The sequence below is a fragment of the Artemia franciscana genome, chromosome 20 (genome assembly GCF_032884065.1).
Source record: "Artemia franciscana chromosome 20, ASM3288406v1, whole genome shotgun sequence".
NCBI classification, from domain to species: Eukaryota; Metazoa; Arthropoda; class Branchiopoda; order Anostraca; family Artemiidae; genus Artemia; species Artemia franciscana.
The window spans coordinates 12,282,591-12,305,051 of NC_088882.1; the positions used below are offsets into that span (position 1 = coordinate 12,282,591).

The 22,461-nt window shown below is 35.1% G+C and overlaps 1 protein-coding gene across 1 annotated transcript in view; it reads left to right on the top strand.

Annotated features, from left to right (window-relative positions):
* LOC136039764 (somatostatin receptor type 2-like) overlaps positions 1-22,461 on the top strand; it is a 188,012-nt gene that overhangs the window by 94,469 nt on the left and 71,082 nt on the right. The window contains exon 3 of the mRNA XM_065723628.1: positions 11,324-11,520. Coding sequence (XP_065579700.1) covers positions 11,324-11,520 — 197 coding nt within the window. The remainder of the gene's footprint in view (positions 1-11,323; positions 11,521-22,461) is intronic.

A 22,461-nucleotide genomic window follows, 5' to 3' on the forward strand; every position in this document is an offset into this window, starting at 1 on the left:
ACTTTTAATAATTTTTCAATGAAACTGTTTATCACTTGTCTATGAACAACAAAAAGCTTAGTCGGAGATTTGGAATTCTTTATGCGGGTTGCAGCGGCAGCTAGCAACCTTCCTAGAGACGATCACGTCACATACTAAGAAGTACGGTAGCCCATAGCTCATAAGAAGAGTCAGATCGAAGGACAAACTATACTATTAGAATTGCTTTTCCCGAAACCCTTAGGTAGGAAACTTACCGCTTCTTTGATTGAACTAAGAAAATCTATTGGCTTGAAAAATATGAAACGTTGCTTTAACTACAATATTTTGCATCAAGGGCGTCTTTCTTTTTTTTCCTCCTCAGCTTGCGGGGAACTGGAACATCATAGAGAGCTGTTTAATGACCTATTTTAAAGAAAATTAATGCATTTAAAAAAATTTTGTAATTTGCAACAATAATTTAAAAAATAGAGTCAGTTTTTCACGAAAAACTGTATTTTCATGTACAAGATTGATGTATGACGTCATAATCTTAGTTTGTAGCCATATATGGCATAAAAGCAAATGCGATATTATAATGTTAGCTATAATTTTAAATTAAAGAACTAACTATTAACTAACTTGTAGTTAATGTACTTACTGTACATTATTTATTGTAGTAGTGTTTTATACTTTGTTAATGTTATTGTAGTTGTATTTAACTAACTTGTAGTTCAGTCTATAGTAACCGAACTACAAAGAACACCATCAGACTAATAGGAAGGATGGATCTGGTTAATTATAGATGGAAATTATGTAAATTTACTCGGTATTAAGGCTACAGAGATGGTCGAAACCTGGTAAAGGTTTCAAACCCAAGGGAAATGAACCCTGTGGCTCATTCATACAATCTTCATTATTTTAGCTAGGTAACTAAAACGACTTTCTTTTTTAATTTATTTTAGCTAGGCAACTATCCTAACACTAGACAGCTATACAAACCACTAGCATCCTAACCACTAGACCATGTATAATTTATTAAAATATTTTCTATGAGACATGACCGTTTTTTACAAGGTTGCTAGTTACTGCTGCAACCCAGATTATACAACTGTACAAGCCTATACTATAGTTAAGTTGCTTATCCAAGTTAGTAAAGACAAGTGTTGGTTCTTAATTATAATATAATGTTTTAGTGCCCTGCAATCTGAGGAAAAGAAAAAAGAAAGGAGAAAAAGATGCCGTATATGCAAACAGCATGGCTTTATTCACTATCCTTGCTTTTGAAGCCAATGCATTTTCCTTGTTGTTCCAACCAAGAGACAGTAACTATCGTTTATAGGAGTTTCGGACAAGGTTGTTCTAATAGCTTACTTGTTGTTTTGATCTGACTCTATTTTCTGGACGTATGGGCTGTTGCAGTTTTAAAATGGGAAGTAATCGTCTCTTTCTAGGTTGCAAGCTACCGCTGCAACCCATATAGAATTTTACTCTGAAGGTCACAGGTTCAATTCTTACCACAGCTATTTTTACACATTTGTTAATTTAAAGTCTAAACAAAACTTCTATTCATGACTACTACATAAGGTCCTCTTGACGAACACCATTTATGATGAACGACATCGATCCTTTATGTAAACAACCACAAAAACACTTAGACTTCATATTGTATTTAAATATTTCAGTTAGCATGGGACAAAATCCCTTCTTTACAATAAACGTTGTTCTAGTAAAACTATGACGACGTTTATTATATAAAATATGAAAATACGACTCTTTGTAAAAAGATTGATTTTGTTTTAAATACTTTTTTTGTTAATTACAAAAGGACGTAGATGTGACAAATTCATGATGTTACAATAACAAAAGCTAGTACATTGTTATAGAAAAATGCAATTTTCGTTAAAAATTGACTATATTAAAACAAATTAACTACAAAAGGCCCTAGATCTGTCAGCTTCTTTCAAATGAGCTGTTAAACAGCTCTCTACGACGTTTCAGTGCCCAACTATCTGAGGAAAGAAAAAAGAAATAAGATTTTTCTACTCTGAAGTCAGTAATATTTTAATCCTTATTTATATTTGAAGAGTCTATTTTTAAATTTACAGACGAAAGGGAATTCTTCTAAGTAGTATTTTAGTGTAAGAAGCTTGTTATTTTTAGCTGATAATTCTCTTCTAATAGCCTAACAGAAAATTGCAAAAATAATTAGTTGCTACTGGGATTGCATAATAGCAAAACAAACATTGCAAAATAGCATTGCAAAATAACATTGCAAAACAGGTTTCATATCTCATCTGTTAAACCCCAAGTAATCTTATACCAACGTTTGGTTTCACCAAAAACAAAGTTTTAAGCATTATTTGTTTTATGTCGAGTGCCGACGCTTCTGTTTTATTCCTAACTCGATCTGAGCAATGAAGGGTCTCCTTTCTGATTGGTTTAATTTTCTTATTAGCGTGTGTGTCAGTCAATTCCTTAGCTAGAAAAAAGTAATATCCGGGTTGCAGCGGTGGCTATCCACCTAGTTAGAGATGGTTACATCCTATACTTAAAAGTACCATAGCCCATAACTCCTAAAACTAGCGCCAGATGGAAACACAAAGTACACTATTACAACCGCCTTGTCCAGAATCCCTATATAGGAAACCTACAGTCTATTGGCTGGAAAAACAGAGAACACATATTAGCTTGAAAAACAAGAAAAGTGGTTTGAACTATAATATTCACAAAAATCGCATTTGTAGGCCAAAACTCAATAATTGACGTCATAATTGTATATGACGTAATAAACATTGCCAGTCAGCGGGGCACTGGAACATCATAAAGCTGTTGAATGACTTATTTGAAAGGAAATTGTTACATCTAGTGCTTTTTGTGATTAATCCGGGTTGAAGCGGTAGCTAGCAACCTAGTACGAGACGATTACGTTCCTTACGAAGAAATACAATAACCCATAACTCTTAAAAATAGTGTCAGATCGAAACACAAAGTATACTATCAGAACCGCCTTGTCCGAAACTCCTGTATAGGAAACAAAAAAAAGAATAAAAACAAGAAAAGCGGCTTGAACTACGATGTTCGGCACCAGTGGCATCTTTTTTTCCTTTTTTTCCTTTTTTTTCCTCCGCTAGCTGGGCACTGGAAAATCATAGAGAGCTTTTTAATGGATCACTCTAAAAGAAATTGCTCCATCTAGCGCCTTTTGTAATTGAAAAACAGTTCTAAAAATAAAATCAATTTTTTCGAAAAAATATCGCATTTTCATTTACAAGTTTGATGAATGATGTCACAATCGTAAGTTGTTATCATATATAACGTAATTCCTGATTACAATATTTATACACGCTTATCTTTCGACAAGATGATATAAGAAATACATAATAGATCGATATAGTTCACTATAATTGAGGACTATGTAAGTTTCATTGCATATAGCTGAAACCGAATAAAATATATCAAAATTAGGGAATATCTTGGATTTAGTAAACAATTTATTCTTCTTAATTAACATTTTAGTTCCCAAATACACATATTCTCCCTGTGTTATTATTCATCCAAAGTTGATTGTCTGAAAAATGCCTATTACATGATGCAGCAATAACAAATCTTATGGTTTATCATAAAAAAGAGAATATAGTCAAGAGAAATGGAAACTTAAAATAATGACTTTTCTTCCTTCTGTTAAAAGACTTTTGAGGGGCAATATAAAACTTTTGATGCAATATCTGAAAATGATTGTCAAGATCAAACAACAAATAAAACACAATAAATATTTTTTAATTTACAAAAATAAATAAAAAGTAGAATAATGCAAAAAAATTAAATAAATACTAATCGAAAAAGAAGAACTTGAAATAAGCCACTTTTTCAATCTTTATTTTTTCCTTTTTTTATGAATTAGTTGATTTTAACTTTAACATTAGTTGAAATTAATGTTGTCATGAAACAATATTTTCAAAATAAATTTTTTCAATTAATATTTATTTAATTTCACCTGTATACCCTTTTACCGGCTGTACATTCCTATCTGTATCGAGAAATCTGTAGAGAGACTTTGCAAACCTACTGACACGGTTTTGTTCCAAAACCCTATGTTGCAGTATCTAAAAGTTCATTTGTGTTTAAGACTTTTAAAGTTCTTAACAATACTAATGCCAATTCAGACTAATAATGTGCCTGAATTACTTTTTATTAATTTTGAACTAACAGTCCTTAAAAATATGTCGCAAAAATACGATGGAATAGAGAACAAGCATTAAATTTCAAGTCAAAATCATTGCAAAGAGTTAATTGTGCTCATGAGACTTATTGAGGAGCTTACTAGTATCCCTAAATAACTCAGTATCCCTTTCTAATGTAAGATATGAAAAATGGAAGGTTTACGAACTCTCACTTAGTTTGGTAGCTGAAAACTGAATAAAAACGCACCGAGTGGGTCACTTGAAAGACATTCAGGAACTACAGCCAGTGACTCAGTATTCTTGTCAAAAACTCTCACAGCTGAGAAAATATGGTGCCTTAAATATGATTCCGCAAACAAGATCTAACTCTGCTTCTTAAAACAATAAAAATCCTTAGCGTAAAGAGCGGGGTGTGGAGGAGGAAAAGCCCCTTTGATATACGGAGTAATTTCTGTTCGTTTTAAGTTTTAATGTCGCTCCTTACTTTCATTTAAATAAAATTGTTTTTTTATTTAATTTCTGGACGCTTTTTAATTAATACATGTTGTGATCTTGGCTCTCCGTACATAAATAATTAAAACGAAATTTGCATATTTTTTTTTTGGCTAAATGGCTTTCTCATATTTTTAATCGGAAGATTTTGAGAAAAAAAGAGAGAGAGAGGAAGCCTAGTTGCCCTCCAATTTTTGATTACTTAAAAAGGCAACTAGAACTTTTAATTTTTATAGGAACATTTTCATTAGTAAAAGATATACGTAATTTGCGAATTAACTTACGTAACGAACTTCTTTATTCGCAGGTTTTTATTGCGTATATGAGGGAGTTTACCCCTCGTCGATACCTCGCTCTTTACACTAAAGCTTAAATTCTGTCCAAATTCCTTAAGAATGACCCTTGAGTCACCAAAGCCGTAGAATAAATAGTTGAAATTACTAAAAATACTTTAGCGTAAAGAGCGAGGTATTACGAGGAGGTAAAACCCTCATATCCGCAATAATTTCTCGTTTTAAGTTTTAATGCTGCTCCTCACTTTAAGTAAAAAAAACTTCATATTTATTTTTCATTGTTTTTTTAAATAATGCTAAAAAATCCTGCACCCCTTTCATTGAAAGTCTCTTCCCCTATGAGAAGTTTTTCGATGGAAAGATACTCCCACGTAACTCCCTCTACCTCAACTCTCCCTCCCAAACCAAAAAATCCCCCTGAAAACGTCCGTAGACTTCCCAGTAACCATTACTATATGTAAACACAGGTCAAAGTTTGTAACCTGCAACCCCTCCCACGGGGACTGCGGGGGAGTAAGCTATCCCCAAAGACATAGTTATTAGGTTTTTCGACTATTGTGAATAAAATGGCTATCTCAGAATTTTGATCCGGTGACTTTGGGGGAAAATGTGCGTGGGAGGGGGCCTAGGTGCCCTCCAATATTTTTGGTCACTTAAAAAGTGCACTAGAGCTTTTAATTTCCGTTAGAACGAGCCATCTCGCGACATTCTAGGACCACTGGGTCGATACGATCACCCCTGGAAAAAAAAAACAAAAAAAAAAACAAATAAACACGCATCCGTGATTTGCCTTCTGGGAAAAAATACACCATATTTTTGTAGATAGGAGCTTGGAACTAGTACAGTAGGGTTGTCTGATACGGTGAATCTGATGGTGTGATTTTCGTTAAGATTCTATGGCTTTTAGGGGGTGTTTCCCTCTATTTTCTAAAATGAGGCAAATTTTCTCAGGCTCGCAACCTTTGATAGGTAACACTAATCTTGATGAAGGTTATATATTTAAAATCAGAACTAAAATGCGATTTTTGTATGTAGCTATTGGTATCAAAATTCCATTTTTTAGAGTTGCGGTTACTATTACTACAGTTCGTTACCACGAACTGTTTGATTTTGAACATTTAAACCAATATTAGAAAAAAATCCCCAAATTTATTTACAATTCCCTCTTCATTATATCTATTACAACCATCAAATTGGATTATTTCATTTCCATTCTTTTCATTTCCACCAATACATTCACATATAACATTCCATGTTTCTTTTGTATTACCTTTGTTTTCTTGAAACTTTCTGTTATAATACTCGGTCATGTCTTTGCGACGCAGCTTGTTTACGAAATTCCGCTGTATTTTGAATGAATTAAATGATTCGTCACTTTGTTCATCCAGGAACTTTACGTAAAGTGCATTTCTTATCTTTAGTTGCGATGAGTAGGACTAAACTTGATGAAACTTATAGATTTAAAATCAGCATAAAAATCTAATTCTTTTGATGTACCTATTGGTATCAAAATTTCATTTTTTAGAGTTTTCATCACTGTTGAGCTGGGTCGCTCCTTACTTAGATTACAGTTTGTTACCACGAAATAGTAACTAGCAAAAAAATTTATTGCTCTAGGAGCCATAGGGTCTTGACAATAAAAATGAAAATATTCCATTCTAGTTAATTCATACTGCATAAGGTAAAAAATCATAAAGTTACAAAAATCTATTTCTGTGCTCCATTATAGGCTTGAGAAATCATTCCAACTTTTACTTGCCGGTAATCATTCACTATACTTGCCATTCATATTTCATCTAACCTACAATATCTATCCATTTTTTTCGCAGGTCATTCAATTCTTCATGCTCAAACATCGCATGACCCTTACTTTCATCTAAATCTACATACAGGGCGTAACTGAGGACAATCCCAATATTCCTACCAGCATAAATATTTATACCTTGTATGACAAAAACATTTTTTTGTATGTGAAATACATTTGAGAGAATTTTTTTATCAGGTTCTCCCAAATGCTGTTTTCTATATCAAAATTTAGGATTTTCATGATTTATTAGCTATCCTCTGAAATTATCTGAGCAGAAATTAATTTCATAGCATATTTCTGCAAAAAATATGCAAATCATATAAGCTCCAGTAAGACAGTGACAACAATAAAACTAAAAGCCTTTTCCCTAGAGTAATATACTTCAAAATAGCTCGATTCTTAAGAGTATTGCGACAAACAAACTGAATCATTTTTGAATCACAGAAATATCTATTTTGAAGGAAGAATCCCTTCAGAAACACTTGCAAGAGATGCCTGAAAATAATTCTAGAGGAGAATTATGTATAGTTTATTTTCTCATTTGCTAATGTGTCTAGCACTTTCAAGGACCTGCTAAAGCGAGTTGTATCTCAAGTCACAATATTTGTGGTGAACGACTTAATATCTAAGATAAGAGAGAAGTAAAGATACACCGTCTTCCTAATAGTTTTGATGGGTGAATGATTTATTTCTTTACTTAAAGTAAATCCTAATGGCAGTATTTTCTCGAGAAACAACAGATCTTGACGGATCCTCTATATTTTGACGAGAAAACTGAGCACGATAAATCCTAACCTTTTATGAAGCTTCATTTGTAAAAAGCTGATGATTTATTACATTTAGAAGCCAAGGTCAGAATCGAGTTTTTGATGGGTCTATGTCTTTCTGAGGGAGGGAACAGGGCTGGGTTAGAATGACAAAAAAATATGAATTAAAATTTTTTTTTTTTAGATTTTTGGCAACTAAATCCCTTCCAAGTTTAAACAAAAATCTCGGGTAGGATATTTATGCCTTTGGCAAAAATTACGACGGTATTTTAGGTATTGGAAATTTTCACCTTACTTTCCGCGATGGTATTGTAAAATAGTTTTTGTCCGAAGATATGTTGAAACTGATATACTCTGATCTTTTGAGACTTCAAGTCTCAAAAGATCAGCTTTAAGTCTCAAAAGCCTCAAGTTTCGAAAGCCTTTGTCATTCAGGAGTCATTCTTAATGAATTGGAACGACATTCGAACTAGCGTAACGAGTGAGGCATTCACTAGGGGACAAACCCGTCATAGACGTAATAATTTCTGTTCGTTTTAAGTTTTAATGTTGCTCCTTACTTTCAATAAAAAAAATTGTTTTTTGTAAACTTAGTTTCTGATTGTTTTTTAAATAATGCCATGAAATCTGGCTACACATAAACGCAAATATCCATCCTCCCTGTAGATATATCCTCTAAACAACTCAATTCTGGCGAAATTTACCCCGAAAAAATACCCTTAACATCCCTAAGCTTGGAATTGAGTCGGCAAAGAGATAACAAGACATAAGAAGAATTTCGTATAGAGATTCCGGGAAATTCTCCCAGTATAATACTTTCATTGAAAAGTTTAACCCCTGGAAACTTCTCCCTCCATGCAAAATTCTCCCTGTGGAAAATCCCGCAGCAGGAAATTCTTCACCCCAAACCCGAAAAATGTATGCACACTTCCCAATAACAAATATTATACATAAACCATGGGGAAATTTTATACCTTAAAAACCTGTCCCCATGAGTTATGGGGGTTATGTTATCTCCAAAGACATAGTTATTCGGCTTTTCAACTATGCCGAACAAAATGACTAGCTCAAAATATTGATTGGACAATTTTGAGAAAAGGTACGTGGAAGGGGCCTAGTTGCCCTCCACCCTTTTCGGTCATTTGAAAAAGCATTAGAAGTTTTAATTTTCGTTCGAATGAGCCCTCTCCTGATGCACTAGGATCACTGGGTCGATAAGATCACCCCTGGAAAAAAACAACAAACAAATATTCACGTTTTTGTAGACGGGACGTTGAAACCTAACAGTAGGGCTCACTGATACGCTGAATTTGGTGATTTTCATTAAGATTCTATTACTTTTAGGGGTTTTTCCCCCTTTTTCGATAATCTGACAAATTTTATAAGGCTCGTAGCGTTTGATAGGTAATACTAAGCTTAATGAAACTTGTATATTCGGAATCAGCACAATAATCCGATTGTTTTGATACTCTATTGGTAGCAAAATTCTGTTTTTTTAGAGTTTCAATTACTATTGAGCCGGGTCGCTCCTTACTGACACTTCGTTACCACATACTGTTTGATCTCTTCCAGTGCAAAACTTATCTGTAATTTAGGAAATGCCGAGTAACGGACTTAAGTTTTATACAAAGTTTTACGGAAAATTTAAATTATAAATTACATAAATTTACATACAATTTGCATCAAATTAAATGAATTTTTTTGTTACGTTACAAGTTTGACGCAACACTGACCCAATACATATGCAATCTTATCAGCTGAAAATCTCTTCCGTAATATATGTAGTTCCGAGTAGTAGACCCGAGTTTCATAAAATTTTACGCAATTTAAGTTTACGTTACGCTATAAGTTTGACGCAACACTGACTCAATAATGCGTTACTTTATATAATCTTATCAGGTGAAAATCTCGTCCATAATATGTATAGTGTCGAGTAGTCGGCCCGGACTTCCTAAAATTTTACGCAATGCAAGTTTATGTTACGTTACGAGTTTGACGCAACACTAACTCAATGATGCGTTACTTTACGTAATCTTAACCGGTGCGAATCTCGTCCGTAATGTATGTAGTACCGAGTAGTAGACCCCGGGTTTCATAAAATTTTACCTTATGTAAGTATATGCTGCATTATAGGAAATTCATTATAACAGCAATGCAATGGAATTCATCAGCTGGAAGAGCAATTTATAAATTTCAAAACTGAATTAATGAAATTTTCCTAGAAATCCTTTTACGCTTAAGAAAAGCTTCTATCCCCATCTGTCTTTCCTACTGAATGTTTTTTAAACTTTTCACTTATAGTTATTAGAAGGATTTTAGGCGATAGCTCTGATGGTTTTATGTATGTGTAGTTTTTTTCTGCAAGGGGACCACTGAAAAAGTACTGTTTTGTTTGATCTTCTTTCTATAAGACTGTATGCAAGTTCTTTTTGTAAAATATTGTTTATTGGTGAATTCGTCCATTCTGATATATACTTCTTTCTCATGGCTAAGAAAGCTTCATGCAGCCAAAGGAGGCCCAGGGAGACTCCCCTGGGCCTAAAAATAGCATTCGCTGAATAAAAAAAAATAATTTGATCGGTTCAACAAATTAGTGGTAATTAAACAATCTCTTAAACAGCCTTCGTGTCGTACCACAGCAGTGCCTTTAAAGTAACGTCTATTTGTTGGACACGACACCCATTCAACACATTGTCTATGTAGTAATAAATTTCCCTTTATAGCCCTACTTCATGCCACAATAAGGCTGGGCCTTTAAATCTGAGTCTATTCATGTGAGAAAAAAAAAATTCACGACGCTAACGATGGAAAAATTGAAACTGTAAAACTTTCTTCGCATTCACATAACTTGAGCAAAGCATTTGCTCACTAAATAGTCAACCTACTGGTGTAGGCTGCCCTTATTTTGAGAGGCTTATAATTTCCCAAAATTATATTTTAGTCTTAAGCAATGTCCCCATTATTTAATTTACCCCACTTTGACGATTTTTTTCAGCCTTGACTACATGTGAAAAAATGCTTATAAAATTATAATTATCATTTTCCACTCACAGCTGAATTATACTCCAAACCTAGTACTGAAGGAACTCTGTGACGGTTTCCACATTTGGTGGAAAATATTAAAAAGTTTGATTAAATTTGAAGTAAAATGAGAAATATTTTAATAATTCAAAGATTCCAACATATCAGGGACAGGGTATTGTTGACAACCTTCTCGTAGTACTCCTGCAAGCAGTGGACACAAATAGAGGCCGATTACTGCTAATTTCAGTGATCGTTCAGCCACTGGCTGCCTTCTCCGGTGTCTGACCAATAACAGTAAGACAGAAAGCACTGCCAAAATCATACCCAGGCTGCCAATCTTCGTGGATATGTAGAGCACCGGATATGGCGCAAGAAAAGATGTCATACAAGAAAAGGTCTAATGTCATGGAGGAGTTTCGACTTGTCTTATAATACGATTCATATTTTAAAAAAAGAAACAATGCTACTTGTTGTCACCTCAAGGAGATGAAGGGAATGCCCTTTTGTTCCGCTCAGCATGGTTGCAGTCTACTTTCGTGCCTTTTCAGTCGCTTGCATATGAATCTGTCCAGCAAAAGAGAAATTTGATGTTTCACATTTGAGATTTTAATCAAGCTCTAGCCTCTAATTTGAGCCCTCCTCATGTCCATGTCGTGAAAAACTAAAATTTAACAAAAGCATAACGAAAGTTCTACCTCGTAATCCTGGCATTTCCCACTGTAGACATAGATAATCTGCGATAAGAAGCTGCATGCTTGTATTTCAAATTCCATCTTTGTCTTAAATGTTTAATTACAGGTCTGCCATTTTTGATGTTTACTATGTATTATAAATCCTGGAGATTTGGGTACGAAATGTGCAAAATATACATGACGAGTACATCGGTCAACCAGTACACCAGTTCTATGTTGCTAACAATTTTATCTGCGGATAGATATTTGGCTGTTTGCCATCCTATTGCAGCAACAAACTTACGGACTCCAAATATTTCCAAGGTAAGCTTTTCTCAAATAGCCTTGCATATTTCAAAGTACAAACTCTGAACGGGAAAATTTAAAATATCTGGAAATATCAAAGGTATCCCCGTTTTGAGTGCATACTATAAAGTGTTTCAAGCGAATATCCCAAAAATTAAACATTAGACAAAGAAAAAGAAAATTTTCTGTGTTGACAGATACTTGGAGGGCTCATAAAAAGGCGATATGTTAGGATAGAGAATACCCTTCTGAGAGGATACTGAAGACAACATCAAAGTTTTAAACGGTATGTACTACAAAATTAAAAAATGTCAAAATATAAAATAAAATAAAGAAATTATCATTAGATCTCTCTGAGGGTAAGCACTAAAAGCCAAAAAGTACGCTACTCACTTAATCAATCAAAAAGTACTCATTGTTTGCTTTAAAAAGTATATATATCCATTTATTTAATATCCAATAAACATGAAACCTTATCATCTTCTATGATTTTGTATAACTCTATACTATTTATTTCAATATGAGAAATAGTAAGAAAAAGTACACCTACGATATTTATAAGTATTAGTAAATTTCATAATTAGATAAATTATATACACAAACTGTACAGAATGCTATTTTTATTTTATTTATTTACTTATCACTTCTCTCCTTGTCCTTCTACATACAAATATTCATAATTAATAAGTAAAGGTGGTAGATTTTTTGGATTTACAAAATTCAAACCTTGTAGAGAAAAGTCAGATTCACATTTCTCGAAGTAGTATTACTTCATTCCTATTCTCTCATTTTGCACAGTCAATGAGACTTCTTTAATTCATATAAATTCATGTGTTTGAATTTCCTTGCTTTTACACATACCACACACTAAAGAAACCATCAAATCACTATTATCAGTAACTACCAAATCAATATATGCCTTGTAATAGTAATTTCTATTATCCCAAAAGCAGTGACAGAGAAACAATACTAGCCATTTTTCAATAAATTGAAACGAGAACCATGTTCCTCTTCTCATAACAACTTGATTCCCCAGTGAATCAAAGTTAGTTTACCTCTTCATAGTAAACTGAAGTTTCAAGTGAGTTTTATTTTATTCTTTTTTTTACAATCAAGGCGCAATTTTTATTACCGTTGTTATAGAATTTTCCACATTTCAAACAGTTCGTGGTAACAAACAGTAGTAAAGAGCGACCTGGCTCAATAGTAACCGAAACTCTAAAAAATGGAATTTTGATACCAATAAATACATCAAAGGAATCGAATTTTAATGCTAATTTTAAATATATAAGTTTCATCAAGATTAGTCTTATCCATCAAAAGTTACGAGCCTGAGAAAATTTGCCTCATTTTAGAAAATAGGGGGAACACCCCCTAAAATCATACGATCTTAACGAAAATCGCACCATCAGATTCAGCGTATCATAGAACCTTTTTGTAGAAGTTTCAAGCCCCTATCTACAAAATGTGGAATTTCGCTTTTTTTTTTTGCCAGAAGACAAATCACGGATGCGTGTTTATTTGTTTTTTTGTTTTTTTTTTTTTCCAGGGGTGATCGTATCGACTGAGTGGTCCTACAATGTTGCGAGAGGGCTCATCCTAACGGAAATTAAAAGTACTAGTGCCCGTTTTAAGTGACCAAAAAATTGGAGGGCACCTAGGCCCCCTCCCACGCTCATATCTCCCCAAAGTCACCGGATCAAAATTCTGAGATAGCCGTTTTATTCACCATGGTCGAAAAACCTAATAACTATGTCTTTGGGGACGACCTACTCCCCCGCAGTCCCCGTGGGAGGGGCTGCAAGTTACAAACTTTGACCTGTGTTTACATATAGTAATGGTTACTGGGAAGTGTACAGACGTTTTCAGGGGGATTTTTTTGGTTGGGGGGAAGTTGAGGGGAGAGGTTACATGGGAGGATCTTTCCATGGAGAAACTTCTCATGGGGGAAGAGACGTTCAATGGAGGGGGCGCAGGATTTTCTAGCATTATTTAAAAAAAACAATGAAATAATAAATATTAAAAAGTTTTTTCTACTGAAAGTGAGGAGCAGCATTAAAACTGAAAACGAACAGAGATTATAACGCATATGAGGGGTTTAACTCCTCGTAATACCTCGCTCTTTACGCTAAAGTATTTTTAGTAATTACAACTACTTATTCTATGGCCTTTGTGATTCAGGGGTCATTCTTAAGGAATTGTGACAAAATTTAAGCTTTAGTGTAAAGAGCGAGGTATCGACGAGGGGCGAGCCCCCTCATATACGCAATAAAAACATACGAATACAGAAGTTCGCTACATAAGTTAATTCGTAAGTTACGTATATTTTTTACTTATGGAAACGTTCGTAAAAAATTACAAGTTAATGCCTTTTTAAGTAATAAAAAAACTGGAGGGCAACTAGGCTTCCTCCTTCGCTCCTTTTTTCTCAAAATCTTCCGATTAAAATTATATGAAAAAGCCATTTAGCCAAAAAAAAATATGCAAGTTTCGTTTTAATTATTTATGTGCGGAGAGCCAAGATCAAAACATGCATTAATTCAAAAACGTCCAAAAATTAAACAAAAAAAAAAACAAGTTTTTTTAAATTAAAGTAAGGAGCGACATTAAAACTTAAAACGAACAGAAATTACTCCGTATATAAAAGGTGCTTTTCCTCCTCAACGCCCCGCTCTTTATGCTAAAGTTTTTCACTGTTTTAAAAAGTAGAATTAAGATAAAGAGTCAAACTTTCGCGTAAAGAGCGGGGCGTTGAGGAGGACCCTTTCATATACGGAGCAATTTCTGTTCGTTTTAAGTTTTAATGTCGCTCTTTACTTTCATTTAAAAAAACTTGTTATTTTTGTTTAATATCATAAAAGTTCTCTGGTATAGGAAACAAAACTTAATGAAGGGAAAGATTAGCCTTTTTGTTAAATTGGATATCCTCTATATGGTTTACAAGGGTTGTACATTTGATATTTCCTATCAAATCTGTCGGGAATTGTGTAGTTCTAAATGTAATTTAGAAAATGAAAATATCAAAGAAAATGAATAACTTTCCTGTTCTAAAATAACCTGGCCTGGCTTTACTTTGACTAACCCGGCCTGACTAACCTGACCCGAATTTCAAACAGTTCGTGGTAACGAACTGTAGTAAGGAGCGACCTGTCTCAATAGTAACCAAAACTCTAAAAAATTGAATTTTTATTACAATAGTTACATCAAAAGAATTGCATTTTAATGCTGATTTTAAATATATAAGTTTCATTAAGTTTAGACTTACTCGTCGAAGGTTACGAGCCTGAGAAAATTTGCTTTATTTTGGAAAATAGGGAAAAACACCCCCTAAAAGTCGTAGGATCTTAACAAAAATCACACCATCATATTCAGCGTATCAGAGAACCTGATTGTAGAAGTTTCAAGCTCCTATCTACAAAAATGTAGATTTTTGTATTTTTTGCCAGAAGACAAATCACGGATGCGTGTTTATTTGTTTTTTTTTTCCAGGGGTGATCGTATCGACCCAGTGATCCTAGAATCTTGCGAGAGGTCTCATTCTAACGGAAATAAAAAGTTCTAGTTCCCTTTTCCAGTGACCAAAAAATTGGAGGGCACCTAGGCCCCCTCCCACGCTAATTATTTTCCCAAAGTCACCGGATGAAAATTCTGAGATAGCTATTTTATTCAGCATAGTCGAAAAACCTTATAATTATGTCTTTGGGGACGAATTACTCCCCCACAGTCCCCGTGGGAGGGGCTACAAGTTACAAACTTTGACCATTGCTTACATATAGTAATGGTTATTTGGAAGTGTACAGACGTTTTCAGGGGGATTTTTTTGTTTGGGGGTTGAAAAGAGGGGGATATTTTAGGGGAACTTTCCTTAGAGAGATTCATCATTGGGGAAGAAAATTTCCATGAAGAGAGCACAGGATTTTCTAGTATTATTTAAAAAGAAACGAAAAAATAAATATGAAAAGGTTTTTTCAACTGAAAGTAAGGAGCAGAATCAAAAACACTTAAAACAAACAGAAATTATTACGCATATGATGGGCTACCCTCCTCCTAGTACCTCGCTCTTTATGCTAAAGTGTTTTTAGTAATTTCAACTATTTATTCTACGGCCTTTGTGACTTAGGGGTCATTCTTAAGAAATTGGGACAAAATTTAAGATTTAGTGTAGCGAGCGAGGTACTGACTAGGGGGTGAACCCCCTCATAAACGTAATAAAAACAAGAGAATACAGAAGTTTGTTACGTAAGCTAATTTATAAGTTATGTATTTCTTTTACTAATAAAAACATTCACAAAAAATTAAAAGTTCTAGTTGCCTTTCTAAGTAACCAAAAAACCGGAGGGCAACAAGGCCTCCTCCCCCTTCCTTTTTTCTCAAAATTGTTTGATCACAACTATGAGAAAGCCATTTAGCCCAAAAAATGAATATGCCAATTTCGTTTTAATTATTCATCTGCGGAGACCCAAAATCAAAACATGAATTGATTCAAAAACCTTCAGAAAGTAAATAAAAAAACAAGTTTTTTTAACGGAAAGTAAGGAGCGACATTAAAACTTAAAATGAACAGAAATTGCTTCGTATATGAAAAGGGCTGCTTCCTCATCAACGCCCCGCTCTTTACGCTAAATTTTTTTTTACTGTTTTAAAAAGTAGAGTTAAGAGAAAGAGTAAAACTTTAACGTAAAGAGCGGGGCGTTGATGAGGAAGCAGCCCTTTTCACATACGAAGCAATTTCTGTTCGTTTTAAGTTTTAATGTCGCTCCTTACTTTCCGTTAAAAAAAAACTTGTTTTTTTTTTATTTAATTATGTTCTAAAATAACCTGACCTAGGTTCAGAATAATTCCAATTGGTTATCTAGGGATACAGCTGAGCAACAAAAACAATATGCAATGTAATCTTCCAAAAAGCTGAACAACCAAAACAATATGCAATGATACAGCTGAACAACGAAAACAATCTGCAACGTAATCTTCCAAAAATTAGGAAGGAAAGATCAAAGAAAAAATTAATCAAAAGTTGGTAAAGTGTGAGTTATTAGGGTGTTATACATAAAGCAAAATTTTTGTTACATTCTACATCTAAAGGGGCCTCCCCTAGGCCGTTCAGTGTGTCTATAGGTGGCAATAGGGGAATGTCTACAGATATGCAGGGTACCTCGATAGGATGCAGAGACCAAGGGGGGAACGTTTCCCAGGGGGACTATAACAAAAACTGGTGCACCCTTACCAGGGGCCGTAAATACAGGTGGAGGAGGAGGAAGAAGGCCCCTCAAATGTACACTCAATAGGGCCAACTAGTGTGTGCACACGTCTTGTCAAATAAAAACCTTCTCCCAGTAATGGAGTACATTACATGTTGACGCAGAACACTATCACGGGAGGATCCTCTATAGGAGGACAACTGCGGCCGGACGTAAGATCCAGATCTATGGAATACAGCCTCTGAAAATGGCTGCCTCAACCCTTTCGGGGTACCTGCAAGACTGGAATCCGTACGGTCAGCTCTATCCCCACTTGGGGAGTGGCACCCCTCGAGGAAATTATAGCCTATCAAACAAAAAAAACATTCGCGCGGGATTCTGATTAATGGATAATTCCTCTGAGCTTGGTCTATTTTGGCAGTCCTTTTCGGGCTGAAAAAATCCTTATTAGTCTACTGCTCTTTAGGGGTCTCCCACAGGCCACTCAGCGCGTCCCCAGGTGGCGATAGCGGAACGCCTTTCATATAAGTAGGGTAACTCCATAGGAGGCAAGGACCAAGGGGAGCCCTATACCTGGGTTCCATAATAGAACCTGGGGCACCCATGCCCGGCGCAATAAATGCAGGTGGAGGAGGAAGAAGGCCCCTTAAATGTAAACTTAACAAGGCCCATTGGCGTGTCCACATGTCCCATGAGTTACAAGCCTTCTCGCTGTAACGGGTTAAATTGTATGGTGACGCAGAACACCGTCGTGGGAGAATCCTCTATAAGAGGACAACTGCGGCAAGGCGTAAAATCTAGATCTATGAACAACGACCTCTAAAGAGGGGGGTCTCGACCCTGTCGGGGTATGTGCATGACTGGGGACCATGCAGTCAACTCTTTTTTCACTTGAGAAGTGGTACCCCTCAAGGAAATCATAGCCAAGTAAACGACACAGCATTCGCACAAGTTTCTGACTAATGGATAATTCTTCTTGGGCTGGTCTGTCTTGACGGGTGTTTTCAGGCTGAAAAACCTCTTCTTAGTTGATTCATCTATTATGGGTTGCCTCCCCGTAGTAGCATAATGTTTGTAGGCATGAATATATAATGAGTCGGAAGTAATAGGCTTGAGACTGTTTGTGCATGAATTTCAACTCTTGTTGATAGAAGAGCATCGCCAAGTGCTGAAAACCATTATGTGACCGAAATGGACAAGGATTGCATAAAGCCTCAATTCATACAGAAGGTCCGAGGGACTTCTTGCTGTCCGATTCTAAGCTGGCTTAAGCGCATCTGTGTAGACTTGAGAAGATATGTTTATCCCCGTCCTGCGCTGGTATCCAGGATCTTTGCTTTTCCTGAGGCGAAAATAGTTTCAATGATATAAAGAAGATGAAAATTGGAACTTGGAATATTACAACATTAAAAAATGACTATTTTATGGACATTTTGACTGACGAATTAAGACGATTCAAGCTGTATTTATTAGGAGTTTCAGAAACTCATATCCTAGGGGTAGGAATCATGAAATAAGGTGATATAGACTATTTTTACTCAAGCAGGAAGGAGGGGGTACAAACACAGGGAGTAGGGCTTATAATGAATAAGGAAGATACTATATCTTGTTTAGGCTGGAAAGGTATTAAAAAAATAATACTAATTGCTCTCTTTATGACTGAAGAGTTCAGGGTATCAGTTATAGTAGTATATACCCCTGTTGAACCGACTGACGGAGATACTAGTGACTCAGATGAATTTTACTTACAGTTACAGGAGCAAATAGACAGGAGCCAAGGTAGAAATATGGTGTTTTTACTAGGAGATTTTAGCGCCCAGGTCGGTAGAAATAGGTATAGATGGTATCCTAGCCTAGGTAAATTTGGTGTCGGAAAAGAATGCAGTAATGACTGCAGACCTTTGTAATTTTGGAGGTATAATAATATAGTTTTAACCAATGCGGTGTTTGGTCATGAAAGGCCCGTAATTCGACATGGTATTCACGTAATGGTATGATTGGAAAAGGTGTTGATTATGTTATAGTAAACCGAAAATTGGCAGAATCAATACACGAAACTAGGGTATAGAGGAGTGTTGTTATCGATGTTAAAAGTAAAGACCACCATATAATAGTGTCTAGGGTTAGTTTAAAGTTTAAATTTCGAAAGGGTAACTACCTCCCGAGAAGTTATGATGTTGGTAGACACCAAGTTGAAAATTTGAGAGAAACTTTCCAGTAACATTAAAATATTACGCTTGGGAGTTTCAAATAGGACAATGTGGAATAATTTTAGGAAAACAATTCGTGAAGTTGCTGATGGTGTCTTTGGGAAAAAAGTTATGAATGCAGCTAGGAATATTAGTGAAGAAGCTTTATGTTTAATAAAGAGGAGAAGGGGCTTGTACAAGAATTATCTAAGTGATAGATCATATGAAAACAAAAGGAATGTCAAGAAAGTGGAGAAAGTATTAAAATATGAACTAAGAAGGTATGAAGTGGAGACCATGGATAAAATTGCCAAAGATCTGGAGGATACAGCTAGATGGCATAGAAAAATATTATACTGGCAAGTTAATAAATTGAGAGGGAGTAGCCAATCCGGACTTGTCCTAGTTAAAGATATGAACGGAACCAAAATTAGTGATAAGGAAAGAGTTAAAAAGAGATGGGTGAAACATTTTGAGAATGTCCTAAACCGAGATACAGTTGCAGAAAAAGATAAAGAGGAAAATGAAAAAGTTTGTGATACCTTGGATATGAAGGAAGATTTATTTTTTGAGCAAGAATTAGCGACAGTACTAAAAGGATAAAAAAAATAATAAGGCTCCAGGTGCAGATAGTGTGGTAAATGAGTTTCTTAAATATGGTGGCTATGAGGTTAGAAAAAAGTTACTAAATTTCACTCTTAGGATAATAATTAAGAAGTGCCTTAGTTGTCAAACACCTTTGATCCACATTTTTACATTTTATGAGCAAGTATTCGATTCTGTTGATAAAGCCCTTATCCTTTTATGGTATACCAGACAAGTACATTAAAGTGATTAGCCCTATGCACGAGAATAAACTTTTACGATTAAGGTAGGAAACGAGATTAGCAGCTGATTTTGTACCAAATCAGGAGTCAAGCAGGGTTGTGTTCTATCCCCCTTTAAATGGACTATTTTGAAGGATTTTGTCTTAAGAAGGACAGGAAAGGTAATGGGAGGCCATGGAATTAAATGGCGAGGAAAAATTCTTCTGTAGGCTACCAAGATTATGCTGATGATTTAAGCATCCTAGATGAGAGTGTGGATAAAATGAATGAACTTTTAGAGGTTTTGTGAACTCTGGGTACTAGTATAGTTTTGAAAATTAATGTCAAGAAGACTAAGTCACTAAGGCTGGGAAGAAATGAAGATGAAAAGGTGACGTTGGGTAACTTAAAGATTGATCAGGTGAAGAACTTCACTTACCTTGGTAGCATTGTTAGTGAAGACGGTGGGAGCATGATGTTCAAAGTAGAATAGCCAAGGATCAGGGTGTTTTTTTCACAGTTAAAAAAAGTTTCAAAGAATAAAAATATAAGTCTGCAAACCAAGACTGGAATATTGGAAGCTACAGTGAAGACATGTGTCAAAAATGGCTCTGAAGCATAAGCACTCCGAAACCGGATGAAGATTTGCTAGATGTTTTCCAGAGAAAATGCCTACAAATCGTTTCGGGTACCCGGCTGACTGACCGCATTTCAATTAATATGCTGTACGAAAAGCCTGGTCTAATCCCATTTTCTAAGGCTATAATAAGAGAATGGTTGATGTGGCTAGGGCACTGCTTCTGTATGTCTCCCTTGTCACTGGGTTGACAATTCCATTCATTAAGATACATAGTATGGGGTTGTAAAAAAAAGTATACAAGGTAGTAACACGGGTTCCGTTGAAGCACCAACGAGACTTCGGCTCCCCCATTGGTATTTTTGCCCATTATTCCTGGTAATTATTGCGCCTTTTGTTTTTGGAGGTGAACATGCCCCTAAAATTAATCCTGATTTAACACGGTTCAGGAGGCTGACAGCTTCCCCAACTTCAAGAGAATTATCAATTAGTTTCAAGTTTCAGTCACTTTTTAATTGAGCACAAGATTTTACTGGTTCATTTTCTTGTACATTAATGTTTTGTAGTATAAATTAATGATTAATTACATGTAAAGACCAACAAATCTTGAAAAAAATTTATCAAAAATAAAAAATAAATCAGTAGAAGTATAAAGCATATTACCGGTGGATGCAAAACTGCTAACAGATTCTTAAGCCTCACTTTTCTGGTAGTTTCTTCTTCACGATAAAAAAACAGAATCTTGTGAAAATCTACATCTTGTTTAACAGATATAACAATTAGAAAAAAATCCTTAATGGGGTTCGATACCCTAATAATTATTTCGCAAATATCAGCATCAGGTGGCCGTTTCACAGATGAATGCCCATTAGTAGGTTTTCCCAGCAGTTTTAGAAAAATTGACAGGGAATCTTAAATATGGCAAGCTAATTTAAAGTGCAGAAAACGTATATTATCTTCCTAATTGTTAAGCAAAGCGCTTAGATTCAATATACAAATAGCTTAAAAAATATGTGTCTGAATCGGCAAGGTTTTCGATCAAGGTAGGTAACACAACAGGGAACTCCCAAAGGTATGAAATTACTCAAATGACGCTTCGTTTTCATGGATTTTCAAGGTTTTCCAAACAGAAAAGCTAGAATATTTCTAGGGACTGCCTTCTCCTGAACTTTAAAAAGAAGTCGCTGTTCCTTTCAGTTGAAAAAGCGAAATTTACTTTCCTTATAATGTACCTGTGATTAAATCTGAATTAAAACAGGAAAAGCTAATTAGTTTTTCTAGAATTTTCTTGAAATTAGGTGTCGGCTTTTAGTTTTCTGTCGTTTTTCTGGATATCTTATTTAAGCTCTACAAGTTATGATATGACAGCCAAATAAGTTCTAAATATTTTGATCACGGAAACTATAATGAGTCACAATTAGGGTGATCTTTTCAGGTATCGAATACCCGTAAGGGGGTTATTTTTTCAACGGTAGTTATTACGTATGGTTTTGCTTAAAAAAGAAGAGCGTATCTCAAGCTTTTATAGTCTTACATATAGTTTAGTGTTTCGGCCCTTCAGCTTTTTATCGACTGTTTAAAGAGATCGAGGGCCGAGACTGAGTCCGTTGATTTGTAATTAAAATCAAGCAGTTGCAGGCATCAATCCATGGTTTAATTGTAGAATACAGCCAAGACAGATTGTCCGAGGGAGTGAGAGGAAATTGTAGCATAGGCATGATTGCCAACCACTGACGTCCAACAAGAGTGTAAATCAAGATAAAAAAAAATGAGGGATTTTTGCTCAAAAAGAGTGCGGGTCAAAACATTTGAACGCCTAGGGCTGCCAAAGCTTGTGCATCGCCTCCGAGTTATAAAAGAGTGCATTTCAAATGAAAAGTGTGCAACTTGGCAACCCTGTTCCTTGGGTTAATTAAATAAAAAAAACAAGTTTTTTCAACTGAAAATTACTTCGTATATGAAAGAGGCTGCTTCCTCATCAACGCCCCGCTCTTTACGCTAAAGTTTGACTCTTTCTCTCAATTCTTCTTTCTAAAACAGTAAAAAACTTTAGCGTAAAGAGCGGGGCGTTGATGAGGAAGCAGCCTCTTTCATATACGAAGTAATTTCTGTGCGTTTTAAGTTTTGATGTCACTCCTTACTATCAGTTGAAAAAACTTTTTTTTTTTATTTAATTTCTGAACGTTTTT